General features: G+C 42.3%; 2 protein-coding genes across 3 annotated transcripts in view; both read right to left on the bottom strand.

Moving 5' to 3' along the window:
• Positions 1–4,072, bottom strand: part of LOC126999301 (xenotropic and polytropic retrovirus receptor 1-like) — a 37,951-nt gene extending 33,879 nt beyond the window's left edge. The window contains exon 1 of one of the 2 annotated variants that reach the window (XM_050861738.1): positions 3,972–4,072. The gene's annotated coding sequence lies outside the window, so the exon portion shown is untranslated. The other variant, XM_050861734.1, reaches the window with a different exon arrangement.
• A 3,440-nt stretch (positions 4,073–7,512) lies between these two features.
• Positions 7,513–16,262, bottom strand: LOC126999302 (uncharacterized). The gene is made up of 7 exons (XM_050861739.1): positions 15,089–16,262; positions 14,404–14,517; positions 13,769–13,880; positions 12,964–13,083; positions 12,311–12,436; positions 11,854–11,979; positions 7,513–9,032 (listed from the first exon to the last, which is right to left on the bottom strand). Exons 1-7 carry the CDS (start codon positions 15,328–15,330, stop codon positions 8,853–8,855), a joined length of 1,020 nt encoding a protein of 339 aa, XP_050717696.1. The 5' UTR covers positions 15,331–16,262; the 3' UTR covers positions 7,513–8,852.
• Between the last annotated feature and the right edge of the window lie 2,688 nt (positions 16,263–18,950).

Here is an 18,950-nt window from a genome sequence, read left to right as displayed (position 1 = left end):
TCATCCTTCATTTCCATTCTTCCTCCTCTCCCCCTTCTCTTTTTACTTTCTCTTTTTCATTCTCCTATTATCCATTTTTCATCCTCTCTTTAGCTCCTCTTTTCTTCCTTTCCATTCCTCTTCTTCTCTTATGTCTCCCTCTTTTCTCCTCCCCTTTCTCTTCCTTGTTCCTCAGTGCCCCATTGTTTCCTCTTCTTTTTTCTCCTCCTCCTCTTCCTCCTCCTCCTCCCTTTAGTATTGTTCTCTTTCCATTTCTTTTCTTTCAGTCTTCCTTTTTTGCCTCTTCCCTTTTTTCCTCCACCTCCTCTTTCTTCGTTGTTTCCTCACTCCCTCTCTCACTACTCATGCTCTTTAATTGTTCTCCCTCTCCATATGTTGTTTTCCCTCACTTTTCTCATACTCGCAAAATTCAGATAGATAGATAGATAGATAGATAGAGCGTAACCTGATAGCATATAGACAATTATATAAGTAAGTTTGTGAATAGAAAATAGATAGTTCATATTGGAAGCTCTCTATTACACACACACACACAAAAAAAAACGTCATTACCAACTCAAAAAACAACGGCAGCTTCTACACTTTTTTTTCATCCTTCGTTGCATTCCACACACGCCACTTGCAATTAATTTTATACCACCCAACTTGCGCCATACTGCTTGCGACATCCTATTACTAGCAGACCAGCAGGGAAAATTAATTCATTGGGTGTAGTCATTACCCTGTAAAAGTGGTTCATGGAAAGCACGCAAGGAAACGGGGTCTGTCTGTCTGTTTGGCTGGGTGACTGATAGTGTTGAATCTTATGTGAAGGGAATGGCCGAGGAAGGGAGAGCTTGTGATAGTGTTAGAACTGATGTCAAGGGAATGGCCGAGGAAGGGAGAGCTTGTGATAGTGTTGAATCTTATGTGAAGGGAATGGCCGAGGAAGGGAGAGCTTGTGATAGTGTTGAATCTTATGTGAAGGGAATGGCCGAGGAAGGGAGAGCTTGTGATAGTGTTGGAACTGACCTCAAGGGAATGGCTGAGGAAGGGAGAGCTTGTGATAGTGTTGGAACTGACCTCAAGGGAATGGCTGAGGAAGGGAGAGCTTGTGATAGTGTTGGAACTGATGTCAAGGGAATGGCTGAGGAAGGGAGAGCTTGTGATAGTGTTGGAACTGATGTCAAGGGAATGGCTGAGGTAGGGAGCTTGTGATAGTGCTGGAACTGATATCAAGGGAATGGCATAGGAAGGGAGAGCTTGTGACATAGGGGAAGGAAGAAGCGATGAAAGGAAGTAGGGAGAGAAGGAAAGAGGGAAAGAGAGAAGGAGAAGAAGGAAAAGATGAGGGGCAGGAAGAGATAAAGAAAGGACAGACATTTCAATCCTTCTATTCTACAGGAAGGATGAAAGGTTGAAATTGTAATAAAGGAGGGAAGAAGGGAAGTAAAGAAGGAAGGAAGGAAGTGAGACAAGATTGAATTGATATAAGTTCATTGACTATATTATGTGTTGATTTTACTTTACTTTACTATCTACCTAATTACATATCAATAATTTTATCTCTACCTATTTTTTTTCGTATTTTGTAAGCATAATTTTAGTTAGTTCCAAAGATGTGTTTTCCCATATTATTTTTTTGGCATGGTATTCATTTCCATATCATTAATAGCTTGCGTCAGTGTGTGTGTGTGTGTGTGTGTGTGTGTGTGTCTGTGTGTGTGTGTGTGTGTGTGTGTGTGTGTGTGTGTGTGTAAGGGCAGTTCGAGACTTCATATGGCGGTAGTCGTGATCGTAATGGTGATAATGATGGTGATGATGGTGATGATGGTGGTGGTTGTGGTGGTGGTGGTTGTGGTGGTGGTGGTGAAGGAGATGGTGCGTGAAAGAAGGGCATACGTGAGGTCTTAAACTTTCTCCTCCACCCTTCGCCCTTCCCCCTCTCCACCCTCACCTCCACCCCCTCCACTAACGCACACAAGGTCAGAGTCGGTGGAACGCCAGACAGACAGACAGACTCACGAATCGATAGATAGATAGATAGACAGTGAAAAATACAGCTAGACAAATAGACAGACAAACAGAAAGGTAAACGGAGAGATAGAAAGAAAAAGGTAGATAGATAAATAGATAGATAGATAGATAGATAGATAGATAGTTAGATAGAAAAAACAGACAGACAAAAAAAAGATATATTTAAAAAGACAAGCAAGCAGAGGTAAACAGGTTGATAGATAGATATATAGATAGATGGATAGATAGAAGAAGCATTAGTGGTGTTGATACTGGTGGTGGTGGTGATGGTGGTGGTGACGGTGGTGATGACGGTGTAATACTGAGACATATTATACGAGGCAGGAAATTATTTGATTCTTCAGCCTTGCCACATCCCCTCTCTCTCTCTCTCTCTCTCTCTCTCTCTCTCTCTCTCTCTCTCTCTGTTCCATATTTCTATTCGTATTTCCTCTTCCTTCCTTCCTTTAATTTTTTTCTTCTTTTCCTTCAATTTCTTTCTTTATTCCTTATTTTTATCCACTCCTCCCTTTTCTCCTTTCTTGTCTCTTCCTCCTCTTTCTTATTTCACTTTACCTCTCACCTTCACCTTCTCCTCTTTCTCTTTTTCTTTTATCTTCTCTCTTTATTCTCTTCCTTTCCTCCACCTTCCTTTAAATATTTTTCTTTTTGTGTTTTTTTCTTCCACTTCCCACACAGACACTTTTCATGCTCTCCTCCTCCTCCTCCTCCTCTTCCTCCTCCTCCTCTATGCATCATCTCCACCTTTATCTCTTACCCTGGTTCCATTTTCTTTATCATCATCTGTTCTTTTTTTCTTATCTTGTCATTCTCTTAATCTCGTGTAGCACTGCTTTGAATAGTTTTTCTTTACTTTATCTAAGAGAGGTGGGTGGAGTGGAACAGAGGTGTGGAGTGTGTGCGCGGAATATTGGTGGAGGGGGTGGATTTATGTGTGTCTGTGTGTGTGTGTGTGTGTGTGTGTGTGTGTGTGTGAGGAAAGACGAGGAAGTGGATGAAGAAGATGTGGATGAAGAAATGAAGAAGTGGAAGTGTGAGGGAGTTAAAAAGGATGAAAAGAATGGAGGAGGAAGAGGAGGAGGAGGTGGATGTGAATGGATGAGAAGTGGAGAGGAGGTATGAATGCTGCTGGATGTGGAGGGAAGACAAGATTGAGGTGGATGAGGAGAAGAGAGAAGATGGATGAGGAGCAGAGAGGTGGATGAGAAACAGAGATGGATGAGAAGTAGAGACAAGATGGATGAATATGAGGACTAGAGAGAGAAGGTGGATGCAATAGGATGGATGAGTAGAGGAAGGGAAGTGGATAAGTATGTAGGTGGATTTTAAAGGAAGGAAAGAATGTGGATGAAGAGTGGAATGGATGCGAACGTGGGTGTGGGTGTGGAGAAGTGGATGAGGTTTTGGTAGGTCACGGCCATCCAGAATATTAAATAGCAAGGCCACACACACACACACACACACACACACACACACACACACACACACACACACACACACACACACACACACACACACACAGCAGTCGTGACATTTGTTTACGGTCATCACCACCACCACCACCACCACCATCACCACCACTGTCATCATCATCATCATCATCATCATCATCATCATCATCACCACCACCACCACCACTGTCATCATCATCATTATCATCACCATCATCATCCCCATACTCATCACCATACCATCATCACCACCAACATCACCACCACTAGGAAACGCGGGCATGTTGTCTTACCTTGAATGGGCGTTGGTGATGAAGTTAAACAGGTCACCCACCACCAGTACCACCACCACTACCACTATCACGACCACCACCAGTAACACCACCACTGTTGTTTTTCTCTCCTGCACTAACACCACCACTAACACTACCAGCGCACTCAACACCACACACGAAGAGGCGACAGTCAACTAATCACACCACCACCACCTCCACCACCACTTACTCTTACGACTGCCAAATGCCAACTGAAGTGACTGCTTGGCCCTCTCTCAACCCCTCTCTCTCCCTCTCCTTGGCAGTGTGAGAAAGAGGGCGGGGCTAACCTGGGCGTGGGCGGGGCCTGGTGACGTCATCTATTTAGCCCCGCCCCTATCCCCTTTGTCCCCCTTCAGGAAAATGATACTTGGCCCGGGAAAACCTTTGGAACGGATTGTCACAGTCTGTTTACGTAGGAAAGTCCGTTGTCTTGTTCTTCACCTGCCTTGCCTTGCCTGGCCGCGCGTGTCAGCCTTCACCGAGGTCAGCAGGGCGTTGAACGTAGCCTCCTGCCGCTCTTGAGGTCACTGAGGCGTGGAGAAGAGTTAGATAGAAGAGGCGTTCATGTTTCTCAGGGTTTTGATAGAATGTTGTGCTTGTACATATAGAGAAAGGTTAGGATTAAGTTAGATGCTGGGAAGGTTGTTTTTTTATGTCCTTCTTTCTTTTACTTCTTATATTTCTGCTCTCTTTACATCAGTCCATCTCCTTATATTACTCTCTTACGTACTAGGGTGAAGATATACAGAGAGGAATGTTTGTATAAATAATAAAAAAAAAGATTATGATTGAGATAGATGCTGGGTAGGTTTTCCTTTTCTATTTTACCTCTTTTTCTTTGTCAATCTATCTCATTACACTCTTACCTACGAGGGCGGGGAGGGGTGTGGGGGTGGGGGGCTAAACATATATAGAGATGTATGTGTTTGTGAAATATAGAGAAAGGTCAGGGTTAAGAGATGATGGGAATGTTCTGTTTCTCTCTGTACTTTCTTTTATCTTCCTCTTCTATTTCCTATACCCCACTTTGTCTATATGTTACTCTTCCGTTTGTAGGATAAAGGTGGATGTGTTTGTAAATATAGAGAAAGGTCAGGGTTAAGAGATGCATGTTCTATTTCTCTCTGTACTTTCTTTTATCTTCCTCTTCTATTTCCTATACCCCACTTTATCTATTTATGTTACTCTTCCGTTTGTAGGATAAAGGTGGATGTGTTTGTAAATATAGAGAAAGGTCAGGGTTAAGAGATGCATGTTCTGTTTCTCTCTGTACTTTCTTTTTATCTCCTCTTCTACTTCCTTACCCCACTTTATCTATATGTTACTCTTCCGTTTGTAGGATAAAAGCGGATGTGTTTGTAAATATAGAGAAAGGTCAGGGTTAAGAGATGCATGTTCTATTTCTCTTTGTACTTTCTTTTTATCTCCTCTTCAACTTCCTTACGCCACTTTATCTATTTATGTTACTCTTCCGTTCGTAGGATAAAGGTGGATGTGTTTGTAAATATAGAGAAAGGTCAGGGTTAAGAGATGCAGGGAATGTTCTGTTTCTCTCTGTACTTTCTTTTTATCACCTCTTCTACTTCCTTACGCCACTTTATCTATTTATGTTACTCTTCCGTTCGTAGGATAAAAGCGGCTGTGTTTGTAAATATAGAGAAAGGTCAGGGTTAAGAGATGATGGGAATGTTCTGTTTCTCTCTGTACTTTCTTTTATCTTCCTCTTCTATTTCCTATACCCCACTTTATCTATTTATGTTACTCTTCCGTTTGTAGGATAAAGACGGCTGTGTTTGTAAATATAGAGCAAGGTCAGGGTTAAGAGATGCATGTTCTGTTTCTCTCTTTACTTTCTTTTATCTCCTCTTCTACTTCCTTACGCCACTTTATCTATTTATGTTACTCTTCCGTTTGTAGGATAAAGGTGGATGTGTTTGTAAATATAGAGAAAGGTCAGGGTTAAGAGATGCATGTTCTGTTTCTCTCTGTACTTTCTTTTATCTTCCTCTTCTATTTCCTATACCCCACTTTATCTATTTATGTTACTCTTCCGTTCGTAGGATAAAGGTGGATGTGTTTGTAAATATAGAGAAAGGTCAGGGTTAAGAGATGCATGTCCTATTTCTCTCTGTACTTTCTTTTTATCCTCTTCAACTTCCTTACGCCACTTTATCTATTTATGTTACTCTTCCGTTCGTAGGATAAAGACGGCTGTGTTTGTAAATATAGAGAAAGGTCAGGGTTAAGAGATGCAGGGAATGTTCTGTTTCTCTCTGTACTTTCTTTTTATCACCTCTTCTACTTCCTTACGCCACTTTATCTCTTCCGTTCGTAGGATAAAGATGGCTGAGTTTGTTGAAATAGACAAATATTATGATTAAGGTTGATGATGGGTAGGTTCTGGTTTTCTATGTAATAATTCCTCTAACTCCTCTAAATCCTCTTACTCTTTTTAGGAGCAGTGAGTAGCGGGCTTTTTTTTTCATTGTTGTTTCCTTTTTTTATGCCCTTGAACTGACTCCTTTGCTGTAAAAAAGAAAAAAAAATGATGTCTTTCTTTTACTTCTCTTTCTTATGTCTTCGTTAATCCATCTATTTGTATTGCTCCTCCGTGTCTCTCTCTCCATCTTTATCTTACTTGCTTATTACCTCTTTCTCCATCTCAGTATCTCAGTATCTTATTTTTTTCTTTCTTGCTTGCTTATCTATCTTTCCTTCTCTATCTTTATCTTGCTTGTTATTTTTTATCATCTTGTTTCTCACCTAATTACTTTCTTATCTATCTTTCTGTTTTGTGTCTTACCTGAGTGTGTGAGTGTGTGTGTGGTGTGTGTGTGTGTGTGTGTGTGTGTGTGTGTGTATGTGTGTGTGTGTGTGTGTATGTATGTGTGTGTGTGTGTGTGTGTGTGTGTGTGTGTGTGTGTGTGTGTGTGTGTGTGTGTATCCCGGATGTTTATTATAATGTAAGAATGTGACTTGGAAGATAACGAGACTCTTAATAATATCTTGCAACACTTAATAACAGGAATAAAGAGAAAGAAGAAACACAAGATAAATAAGAACCATCCTCTCAGTTTATTTTACGTCATGAATTCGTATAAATGTTCTGTCCGGATGTTTTGAGGAGAGTGATGAAAGTCTCTCTCTCTCTCTCTCTCTCTCTCTCTCTCTCTCTCTCTCTCTCTCTTCTGCGTTGTGAACCTAATAAAAATACGATTAACGAGAAGATTCAGAAATTAGAACCACCGTCTCATCTCTGTTACGTCGTTCATTCGTATTTACTCTGAGCCTTTGTGTTAAGAATAGTGGTTACAGGGTCTTTCTTTCTTTCTTTCCTTCTTTCCTTCTTTCTTTCTTTTTTCTTTTTCTTTCTTTCCATCTTTCTTTCCTTCTTTCTTTCCTTCTTTCCTTTTTTCTTTCCTTCTTTCCTTCTTTCTTTCTTTTTTTCTTTTTCTTTCTTTCCATCTTTCTTTACTTTCATTCTTTCTTTCTGTCTGTCTTTCTCTCTCTCTCTCTCTCTCTCTCTCTCTCTCTCTCTCTCTCTCTCTCTCTCTCTCTCTCTCTCTCTCTCTCTCTCTCTCTCTCTCTCTCTCTCTCTCTCTCTCTCTCTCTCTCTCTCTCTCTCTCTCTCTTTTATCGTGTGTTGAACCTCCTAATAAAAAGAAGATAAGGCAAAAAAGATTAAGAAGAGGATTGAGAATAAGAAAAAGGTTGAATGATAAAAGGGATCCGTTTTTCCTCTCTCTGATAAGACTTTTTTATTGGGAATTACATGTCACACGTGTAATTATGAGTAGCAGTCGTTGTAGTAGTAGTAGTCGTAGTAGTCGTAGTAGTAGCAGTAGTAGTAGTAGTAGTAATAGTAGTGGTGATGGTAGTAGTAGTAGTAGTAGTAGTGGTAGTGGTCGTGGTGATGGTAGTAGTAGTAGAAACAGTAGTGATAAGATAAGAACAGTAGTAGTAGTAGTAGTAGTAGTAATAGTAGGAAACATGGAAACATGGAAATGCAGCCAACAGAAAGCCTATTGGCTTATTACGAGGTCGCCCGCTTGGGTGATTTAATCTGCTCGACCGCCACTTGGGGGTTGAGGAGCAGATGAAAGCACCTCGTTATTCAGTTTACTCCCGACGCAGCGAAATGACGGTTGATTTTATATTTGAAGGAGTTGATGGTATTCGCATTTACTACTTCTGAGGGAAGATTGTCCCAGTGGCGGATGACTCGGTTTGAAAAGAAACTCCTTTCAATGTCTGTGTTACATCGACTCGACTGAATGGGTAAACCGTTATTTCTAGTTCTTGAGTTGGTTTGCAGTTCAAAGAATTTGGAGTAATCGACGTTATTGAACTTTTTCAGGTACTTGAAGACCTGAATCATATCCCCTCGTAGGCGTCTTTTCTCCAATGTAAAGAGATTGAGTCGCTTGAGTCGCTCCTCGTACGATTGAGCCCTTAAGGTTGGAATCATCTTTGTGGCGCGTCGTTGAATCCTTTCCAGTAAAGCAATGTCCTTTCTGTAATTAGGAGACCAGAACTGTACTGCATACTCGAGGTGCGGTCTTACCATGGAATTATACAAGGATAGCATCACGTCTGGTGTTTTACACTCGAAGTTCCTCGCTATGAACCCGAGCATAGTGTTGGCTTTGTTGTATGCTTTTTTACAGTGATTCGCGTGTTTCAGGTCACTGCTGATAGTGACTCCAAGATCCTTTTCCTCCTGCATCGCCTGCAGAGGTTTCCCATTCATGATGGAGGACGAGAAGTAGAAGAAGAAGAAGAAGAAGAAGAAGAAGAAGAAGAAGAAGAAGAAGAAGAAGAAGGAAAAAAGAAAAAAAGAAAAATATAAGGAAAAAAAATAAAAGGAAAATAAGAACAAGAAGAAGAACGAGAACAAGCAGTAGGACTGTAAACCAATATATAACACTTCCTGATCATAATTATTCCAGTACTTTATATGTATCACCATCACTACCACCCAACCCTCCCTTCCCCCTAACACACACACCAGGTAGATATATAGAACCACCCACACAGGCATCCTCATCAACCCCCCACAAGAGTAGCCTCAATAAACAGGTCCGCGGCGCAGGTAGAGCACCTCGAAGCACGTGGCGATGCTCCTGTTCTGGCCCGGCACTTTGTACAGAGATTCGAGGACGAGGTTGGGCCGGTACCATGCTCTTAGGAACCCCAGGCGTGTGAGCCCTTCAAGGATCTCCCAGAACTTGTATAGCATGTCCAGTACCTGAGGAAGAGAGGCTACAGGTTACAGGCTACAGGTTACAGGCTACAGGTTATGGGATACAGGTTACAGAAGTGATGAGTGAAAAGCTTATCCAGTACATGCATAAGAGAGGTTAGAGGTTACAGGTTACGAGTTGGAGAAGTGTTGTGTGATTAGAGGAGTACATGGAGGAAGAGGAGTAGGTTATAGAAGGCAAAAGAGGTTAATGAATGAGAGAATGAAAGAAGAAGAGTTGAGGGAAGCAAGGAAGAAGGAATAGGTAGAAGAAAGAGAAGGAAGTGAGAGAGAGAAAGTGGAGGAGGAGGATATGAAAAGCAGGATAGGTTAAAGAAGGCGAGAAAGAAGGAAGGAAGGAGAGTTAAGAGAGGGGAGTAAAAAGAAGGAATAAGTAGAAGAAAGGGAAGAAAGTGAGAGAGGAGGTGAAGGAGGAAGAGAATAAGAAAGGTAAGATAGGTTAATAAAGGAGAAAAATAAGGAAGGAGAGTTGAAAGAAGGGAGTAAAGAGAAAGGAATAGCTAGAAGAAGGGGAGGAAGATAGGAAGGAGTGGTTACGGGATAGTTAGAGACGGTGACGTAGGAAGAGGAGAAGGAAGGAAGGAAAGAAGGAACGAACGAATGAAGGGAGAAAGTGAAGGAAGGAAGGAGATGTTGCAACGGATGGAAAAGGAAACATGAGGAAGTAGGAAGGATGTAAATATAGGAAGGAAGAGAGGAAAGAAAGAGAAACGTAAGACAGGAAATTAAAAAAAAGATAACAGAAAAAATAGGAAAACAAGAGAACAGGAAGGAAGAAAGATGGTTACGAAAGAAGAGAAGGTAGTATATAAAGAAGAAAGAAGAAAGAAAGAAACAGACAGATGAACAGAAGAAGGAGAGGAGAGAAAACGTAATACAGAAAGAGACAAACAAACAGGAATAAAGAAAGGAAGGTGGATAAGAAAGAAGAGAATGAAATAAAGGAGGAATTAAATCAAGGAAAACAAACACACTAAGGAACGTAAAAAGGAAATGAAAGAAAGTAACGAAATGAAGGAAGAGGCAAGCAAGTAGGAAGGAAGGAAGGAAGGAAGGAAGGAAGAGGCAAGCAAGTAGGAAGGAAGGAAGGAAGAAAAGAAGGAAGGAAGGAGGGAAAGGAAAGAAGGAGAGGAGAATGAAGTAAAAGAGGAAGGAAAAGACTATAAAAAGAAACAAAAGAGGAGGAAAGAATAAATTAATACATAAATAGATAAGGAAAGAAAGAAGGAAATAAAAGATCTAACTAAATAAAGAGAGACAAGAATGAAAAAAAGAGGAAAGAAGAAAATGAAGTAAAGAAAAGAAGAGACTAAAAATGAAACGAAGGAATGGAAGGAAAATAAATAAGATAACACGAAATAAAGGAAGAGAATCAAAGAGGAAGGAAAGAAGGAAGATGATTAAGAAAGAAGAGAGAAAAGAAGAGACGACATCTAAGAAAACAGGGAGGAAGAAAATAATAAATAGATAAATAAATAAAGATGGAACTAAAAGACAACAAAATAAGAAAGAAAAATAGGAAAAGCGTAAAGACGAGAATAAAGTAAAGAAGAAAGGAAGAGAATACAGATGAAACGAAGGAATGGAAGGAAAAGAAATGAGAACACAAAATAAGGGAAAGGGGAAGCAAGGAGGAAGAAAAGAAGAAAATGAAGGAAAGAAAGAATTAACGAAAGGAAAAACAACAACAGATGAAGGAACGCACAAAGGAAATTAAAGAATGTAGTGACGAACAACGATCAAAATAACGCTATAAATGACGCTGTAGATAACATATGGAACTTAAGGTTAGGAGCAGCGCAGGGGACGGAAGACTTGCATAGAGGCGTAGATATTTTTTTTTTGTGTGTGTGTGTGTGAACCGTTATTTTCTTATAATCTATTTTACTCTTTATCTATCAGTCTGTTTACCTGTTTCTCTTATCTATCTTTCTTTTCCTATATCCCTTTCTGGTTTTCCTTCTTTTCCTTATCTTTCTTTTTTCCCGTTTTCTTTATCGTTTTCCTTCCTGCTGTTATTTTTTCTTGTTTTCTTTTTCTCTGTTTATTCGTCTATTAATTTATCTGTTTATTTTTTTCTACCTTTCTTTCTTTCCTTATATTACCTTATTGCTTTGATTCTTTCTCGTTTATTTCCCCGTATCTTCCCTTTTTTTTATATGCTTATCTATCACTTTAATCTCTTCCTTTTTTCTTCATTCTCTTCTTTCCTCTTTTTTTCATTCTTGTCTTTTTTTTATTTAGATCTTTAATTTCCTTCTTTATTTCCTTATCTATTTTTTTATTCATTTATTTTTTCCTCTTTTGTTTCTTTTTATAGTCTCTTCCTTTCTCTTTTACTTCATTCTCTTCTTCTTTCCTATCCCACCTTCCTTCCTTCCTTCCTTCTTCCTACTCGCTTGCCTCTTCCTTCGGGCTTTTTTTTACTCTTTTTGTTGCCCTTGAGCCGTATCCTTTGATGTAAAAAAAAATGTATGTATGTATGTATGCGTGTATGTATGTGTATGTATCTGTATATCTACCTACCTACCTACCCCGTCTTTCTATCTATCTATCTATTTGTCTATCTATCTATCTATCTATCCTCCCGAAATTGACTTCTCTTTCGGCCACTCCTCTCTAATCTTTTTGGGAGAAGTAAGTTGCGGGCTTTTTTTCATTATTTTTTTAAGCCCTTGAACTGTTTCCTTTGCTGTAGAAAAAAAATATCTATCAATCTATCTATCTACCAACCTATCTATGAACTAACCTATATCTCTCTCTCTATCTCTCCATCTACCTGTCTACCATTGTTTACCTGTCTTACCTTGTGTTGCGGCGCGTACAGTATGCCCATCGTGTGCACCTCAATCGCCAGCTGCTTCACTCCTGCCAACCGGGAGTTCTCCATCAGGTAGGGCAGCACGCGCCACTCAGTGTTCTCGATGTCCAGCTGCAGGAGTAGTAGTAGTAGTAGTAGTAGTAGTAGTAGTAGTAGTAGTAGTAGTAGTAGTAGTAGTAGTAGTAGTAGCTTTATCCGTATCTCACTTTTTCAATATATCATTTTTTTTCTTCTTCCGAATATACTAAATAAACAAGTCATATGAGAGAGAGAGAGAGAGAGAGAGAGAGAGAGAGAGAGAGAGAGAGAGAGAGAGAGAGAGAGAGAGAGAGAGAGAGAGAGAGAGAGAGATGGACACTGACAGACAAACAAAGACATACAAACATACAGACGGAGGGAGGCAGATAAAGACACACACACACACACACACACACACACACACCTTGAGGTAGTGGACGGGCCGGGACTCGTGACCAAGGTATCGTCGTATGTTGTCGTAAGTGTCGTACGTCCCCACCACGTCCTCGGTCCTCCCGTCCTCCACGTACTCCAGGCGGTGCGTGCGGTTCTGCAGGAGGAGGAGGAGGAGGAGGAGGAGGGGTGGTGGTGGTGGAAGTCGTGTTAGGTTGCGTTCTCAAATTAAAGTGTATCATTTTGGGAGGCTTGTATTTCTATGTATATGTTTTGTTTTATTCTCTCTCTCTCTCTCTCTCTCTCTCTCTCTCTCTCTCTCTCTCTCTCTCTCTCTCTCTCTCTCTCTCTCTCTACCTGCTTCCTTCTACCTCATTACCATTCCTTACCTTTTCCACCTCATTTTCATTCTCCATATACCAAAATCATCTTCCACATCTTTGCTACACTCCATCTCTTTCTCCACCTGCCTATCTGTCTCCACACTCACTTCCACCTTTCAAATTTTCCTTCCATCTCCGTCTCATTGTCTGCATCACCTATTTCTTATTTAGCAGCATCCATCTTGTTTTCCACTTGCTATTTCTCTTTCCACCTTTTTCATTCCCCTTGTCTCCACCTTCTTCTTTATTAGCTTCTATATCTCCACTTCTGTCTACCTGCTAACACCTGCCTCACACTCACGTAGGTAGACACGTCGAGGCCCAGCAGGTTGAAGGTTTGTCTAGCCAGGTTGGACGACTCGATGGGGCCCTTGCTGACTGACGGGTCGAACATGAAGACGTCACATCCGTAGCGAGCCATCTGGAAGGGAATGGAAAGGATGGGAGAGTAAGGGATGAGATAGGATGGGAAGCGAAGGAAGGGAAGGGTTGGGTCTGGGTTGAGTTGTCTTGTGTGTGTGTGTGTGTGTGTGTGTGTGTGTGATCATAGCAGCACACTTTTCACCTGACCTAATCTCACCTAACCTCACTCCTCACTTACCTAATCTCACCTAACCTCACTCCTCACTTACCTAACCTCACACGCCTCTCATACCTGACTTAATTAACCTGCCTCGCGTCCCTCACCTCACCTGACCTCATCTTACCTCACCTCATGCCCTCCTCACCTAACCTAACCTAACCTCACCACATTCCCTCCTCACCTAAACTAACCTAACCCAATCTCAAACACCTAACCTTTCCATACCTCACCCACACCAGACCTAACATTACCTTACCTCACCTAACCTAACCTGACCTTACGCATCAATCACTTAACCTCACCCACCCCTCACGCCCCCTAACCTAACCTAACCTAACCTCACACACCTCACCTCACCTCACCTAACCTAACCTGACCTAACGCATCAATCACTTAACCTCACCCACCCCTCACGCCCCCTAACCTAACCCAACCTCACACATCTCATCTCACCTCATCTCACCTCACTTCACCTCACCTAACCTTACCCCTCACCTACCTCACCTGCCCCTCGCGCTCTCACCTGGTCGTCGAAGGTGGCGTCTGAGCCTATCCCGAAGGAGTAGGCGGTGCAGTGCTTGGGGATTAGAGCCACATCCTCGTCCATGCACACCACCTTGTTGTTGTCCTTGGCGCTGGGGAATGGGGAAAGGGGAAGGGGCATGGGGGAAGGGAAAGGGAGGGGAAAAGGAAGGGGAAAGGGAGGGGAAGAGGAAGGGGAAAAGGAGGAAGGGGAAAGAAGAGGGAGGTAGGGGAAGCGGAAAAGGGGGGGGGGGGAGTGGGAAAGGTAATGAGAGGAGGGGAAAAGGGGGGAAGGAAAAAAAGTAAAAGGGGAAAAGGGAAAGGCACATGAAAGGAAAGAGAAAGGCGAAGGGGGAGGAGGATGGGGAAGGTGGAGAAATGAGAAAGGCACAGAGAGTAAGGGGAAAGGGGAAAGGGAAGGGGGAAGGGAAGGGGGAAGGAGAAGGAAAATGTTACTTTCACTAATGTTACTCTCACTTTCACTCGTTACTCTCACCAATGTTACTTTCACTCGTCACTCTCACCGATGTTACTTTCACTCGTTACTCTCACCCAAACATCTTCACTCCGCTCTCTCACTCCACCTCCGTCACCCTCCATCTCCTCCCCCCTGCCCCCCCTCCCCCCGATACTCACCCCCTGCAGTAGGTCCCCCCGAAGGATACCGTCTTTGTGCACTTCGTCTCGAGGGTCCCCGCGCGTGTGTAGAAGTCGTCCACAGTCCTCAGCCACGACCTGCTGTGTTGTGCCCTGCGGTGGGAAGGTCGTGGTGGTGATGGTGGTTGTGTTTATGTGATCCTACTTACTTTACCTATTCCTTTTCTTTATCTTATCTTACCTTACCTTACCTTGTCTATACTTTGCAATAACCTCTACCTTACCTTGCCCATACCTTACCTTTCTTTACCTTATCTTGCCTTACCTCATCTTATACATACACACAAGCCTACACACACACAAACACTTATATATCCTCATCTTACCTTACTACCTTACCTAACTTTACCAATATTTTACCTTACCTTACATATACTTCACCTAAATTTACCTTATACTTTATTTTGCGTTACCTATACCTGACCTTAGTTTCCTTACACCCTACCTTGCCTGTAACTTATACTTTACCTTACCTTACTTTACCTTAATTTGCATATACTTTACCTACCTCGACCTTACTTTACCTCAGCTTACCTTACTTTACCTATAGCCTTTTTCTTTGTTTCTAGTATGGCAATTTTTCTTTTCTTGTTTTTTTCTTCTAATCTCGAACACTTTCTGTCTTTCTCTATGTTTCTAAGAAGGAAAAACAGACTCAACTCACCTTCCATTTATCTTGTTCCTCACGCTCCTTGCCTCCTCCTCTTCCTCCACCTCATCTTTATACTCCATCCCCATCTCCTCCCCTATCTGCAGGGCCGCCAGTTTGGTCCTTATCGGTTCCCTAACGTCCTCCTCCTCCTCCAGTGATACGTTAAGACAGGCCAGCATCATAAAGGCGCTGTAGAAGGCTAACACAATGAGATATACTGCCAGGGGACTCATTTTGCAGTGGATACGTGCCATAACCAACGCCTCCCTTCTTCGTGTCTTCCTTCCTTCCTTTCGTTATTTTCCCTTCCTTTCCGTCTTTTACATTACCTCGTGTTTTCGTGTTTTTGATAAGTTGTCGTTTTGTATATGGTGTGTCGTGTTCATGGGGTTGATTCAGTTCATTGTGAGTGGGATTCAGTCAATTATTTTTATTCTTTTAGGGTAGCATAACGTTTTCTTCTATTTTTCTTTTCTTTTTTTTAGGTTTGTTCAGTTTTCTTTTTGATTTTCTCTTCTTTTTTAATTTTATTTTCTATTGATCAACTTTTCTTCTTTTAGGGTACCATTTTCTCTCTTAATTCCTTGATTTTTTTTCCAGTAGGTAGTTTAGTTCTTGTTTTCTGTTTTATATAATTTCGTACACTTTATTTTCCTTTATAAATCTAATCGTGCAGTCACTTTCATTTATATTTTTCTAGTGCACTTTATTGAACACTTCGCTTTTTTTTCTGATCTAACAATTCAATTTCCTTCCTTTCTTATTTCCAGTCACATTTTTTTGCCTATTATTTTGTAGTCTTGCGTTGTTCTTACTCTCTCTTTCTGTAGTCGTGTAATTCCTTGCCAACGTCTTCTATACTCCCTTGGTGCCGTTCATGCTCCCTCGATCTCGTAGGAGGGTTGGATGGGTGACTGGGACGGGCAGGAAGGCGAGCGAGAGGATAACAGTTAGCCAGTCCTCCGTGCCCGCCCCGCCCCTCGCCAGGAAGCCCCGCGCCTGTCTGCTGACGTGTAGACGATCTGAGTCGAGTTTTCCTTCCCCATCCATCCTTCCTTTTCCTTGCGGTTTCTTTCTTTTCCTTTTTTTTTATTGGTCTGTCTAGTCTTTCCTTCGTTCGTTCTCTTGCTCATTAGTTTTATTTATTTTCTTACCCTCGTTTGCTATTTTTGCTGATTATTTTTTCTTCGTGTACGCCTCCGTGTGTGTGTGTGTGTGTGTCCATTCGTCCGCTCGCCCACAACAGGAAAATTCGAGGTAATATTATGCTACAGGAAGTTTTATGCCGTTATTAGCTGAGGGAGACTGAACACACACACACACACACACACACACACACACACACACACGGGGGAGGGGGGGGGGGGGATGGCGCGTGATCGCGTTTTGTTTCAAATGGCCGGTCTCAATCTGTGCTGTGCTCTGAAACATTAACAAAAGTCCCTCTCATTGATAAAAGTGGAATTGTTTTCTTACATTTATTCGTATTGACCATTCTCCAACATCATTTCCCCGTAGAGTTTCTCACAGATAGGTCCTTTTGATTCACTTCTCAGCCAGGATCAAACTAATCTCTCAACTTATCGAACGCAGACTTTTTTTTATCAGTTCCCGGAGAATGGCTAAAACTGCTGCATTCCTTTGCCCGTTTTGTGACAGTGTATTTCAAAGATGGTGGGTCACAGAGAGAGAGAGAGAGAGAGAGAGAGAGAGAGAGAGAGAGAGAGAGAGAGAGAGAGAGAGAGAGAGAGAGAATGAAAAAAAGGATATGCAAAATAAGCAAAAAGGGAAGCAATAAGGATAAGAGAGGAACGGATGCTGCCCCGAAAACCATCCCAAGGTCATTCTTAGGATGATCTGTCACGTTCCTTCGGCCCTTCGTTCTGCCACCCCGGATCCGACAAACTCCGTGATCGGCGCCTTCACGGTAGTTTCGATTAATTTAATATTCCCATCTGGTGGTTTAAGAGGCAAGTCTTGCTCCAACCCTCCTCACCTCAGCGGGGCTGGGGAGCGTCAGGGGGCCCAAGGTCTCCCTGGCGAGCTCAGGGCCCAGAGGTCCCGGCATGCAGAGCGCCTCGGCTCCCCCGGGGCGTTCACGGCGGTGCTGGAGATCCCGAGGGTCCAGGGGCGGGGGGTGGTTCCAGCAAGACAGTACTGACCATCTTAATAACCAGATGACCTAGGGAACGACACGTTCATTACACGTTATAAAAGGAAGGTATACTGAAGGCAATCGTGTCAACTCTTCAAAAACAACAGAAAACAGGTAAGAAAAAACAAAAACCTAAGCTGGGTTCACACGAGACATGGTCAGTTGCCGCCACAAAAAGTGTCCACCACAAAAAATGGTCGCCACGAAAAATGGTGAGTAGGTGCACCCTGCACAGTGTGCACACTAGCCACTCGGTGGCGGTCACTAATGAGGTCAGTGTAATGGCCCGAAATGTACTACAATTGTAATGGTATTTTTCCCCAAGTAAATAGAGTTAACCTGGGATGTTTGTGCAACCAGTTATATATGTATGTGGGTTTCTCATGGCAGAGAGAGAGAGAGAGAGAGAGAGAGAGAGAAAGGAAAGAAGGAAGTACACAAGAGAAGGAGAAAAAAATGAAAAGTATGAGAGGAGAGAGAGCGAGAGGGAAGAGATGGGTGTTGAAGCAAAGAGGCCTGTTATGCTCCTATATCTCCCCTACAATCTGTCGTGTCAACAAATTTCAGAGGTGTCAGGGGTCAAAACAGGATATCATTGCCAAAAGTGGTCAATCTGCTTTCTTTTAATTATTGCGGAAAAACGGTAAATATTTATAATGGAAATAAAATGCCAGTGACCTTATATTGATACTGGAGGCCTACCAAGGAAATCTCAGGTCTCAAGCAGGCCTAACCTGCGACCAGTTTGTCATTCCGTGACGTCACACCAAGACGTTTTGGGGCCGAGACTAACGCCCCTTCCTCACCCTAGATTGTGGGAGCGAGCTCATTCTCACGAGCGACATCGCCCTTTCAGGTGAGGAAAGAACTGTTCACGGTGTTCAACTCACTTTGGCTATAATACTATATAACTGAGACTGGATTCTCACGAGCGACATCGCCCTTTCAGGTGCGCCAAAGGCAAGCCTGACTGATGGGAAGCTGGGCGTCGCCAAGCCCAAGGCTAACATGCAGCAGTAAACACTTTTGAAGCTGCGTTGTGGGGGATTGCCTGTGGCAGGGTGTGTGAAGAGAGGAAGGAAGGAGAGGCCAAAAGGGTGGTATGTGTGTCGTTCTCAGGGGTAACAATGGATAAGCGCAAACACCCACTAGTTTTAGTTAGGACTTAATTAAGGTGTGGAATGGTGGAGTCTGTGTTTCCCCGTGTGGGTGGAAACAATTATAATGTTGGTACTACTTATTCCCATGTGTGCAGTTAGTTTAAGGTGTTAATGTTAACCTGTGTTCATGGTATTTACAAGTGTAATTAGTGATGTAAGATACGTAAGCTAACCTCTAATAAGTGGACCCTGTCCTATGACCCTTAGTTCACTATCAGAATCTCTTAACAATATTTACCTCAAGTAACATTCTTAAAGTCGCGTTATCTATATTACTTGGGCAGGTGATGATCCTGTGTGCGATAATGGTGCCTTATAAGACTGGGTGAATAAACTACTAATTTTACTCTGTGGTTTAAATGATCAACAATTAATTCTACTTTGAGGTGTAATGAACCTACATGATTAATTAAAAGAGTGCCCATGAACGGCACGACATCAGTACGTGGGGTTATGGGTCTCGTAGAGGTAGCAGCTGTCTGTGCTCTCTTGGCAAAAAGCGCAGAAGAAAGTACTGGGTTCACCCCATAGTCAAGATCTAAAGAAAGGGAGGTCAACT

This window comes from Eriocheir sinensis, chromosome 16, assembly GCF_024679095.1.
Source record: "Eriocheir sinensis breed Jianghai 21 chromosome 16, ASM2467909v1, whole genome shotgun sequence".
NCBI classification, from domain to species: Eukaryota; Metazoa; Arthropoda; class Malacostraca; order Decapoda; family Varunidae; genus Eriocheir; species Eriocheir sinensis.
This window is presented reverse-complemented; position numbering and strand designations above follow the sequence as displayed.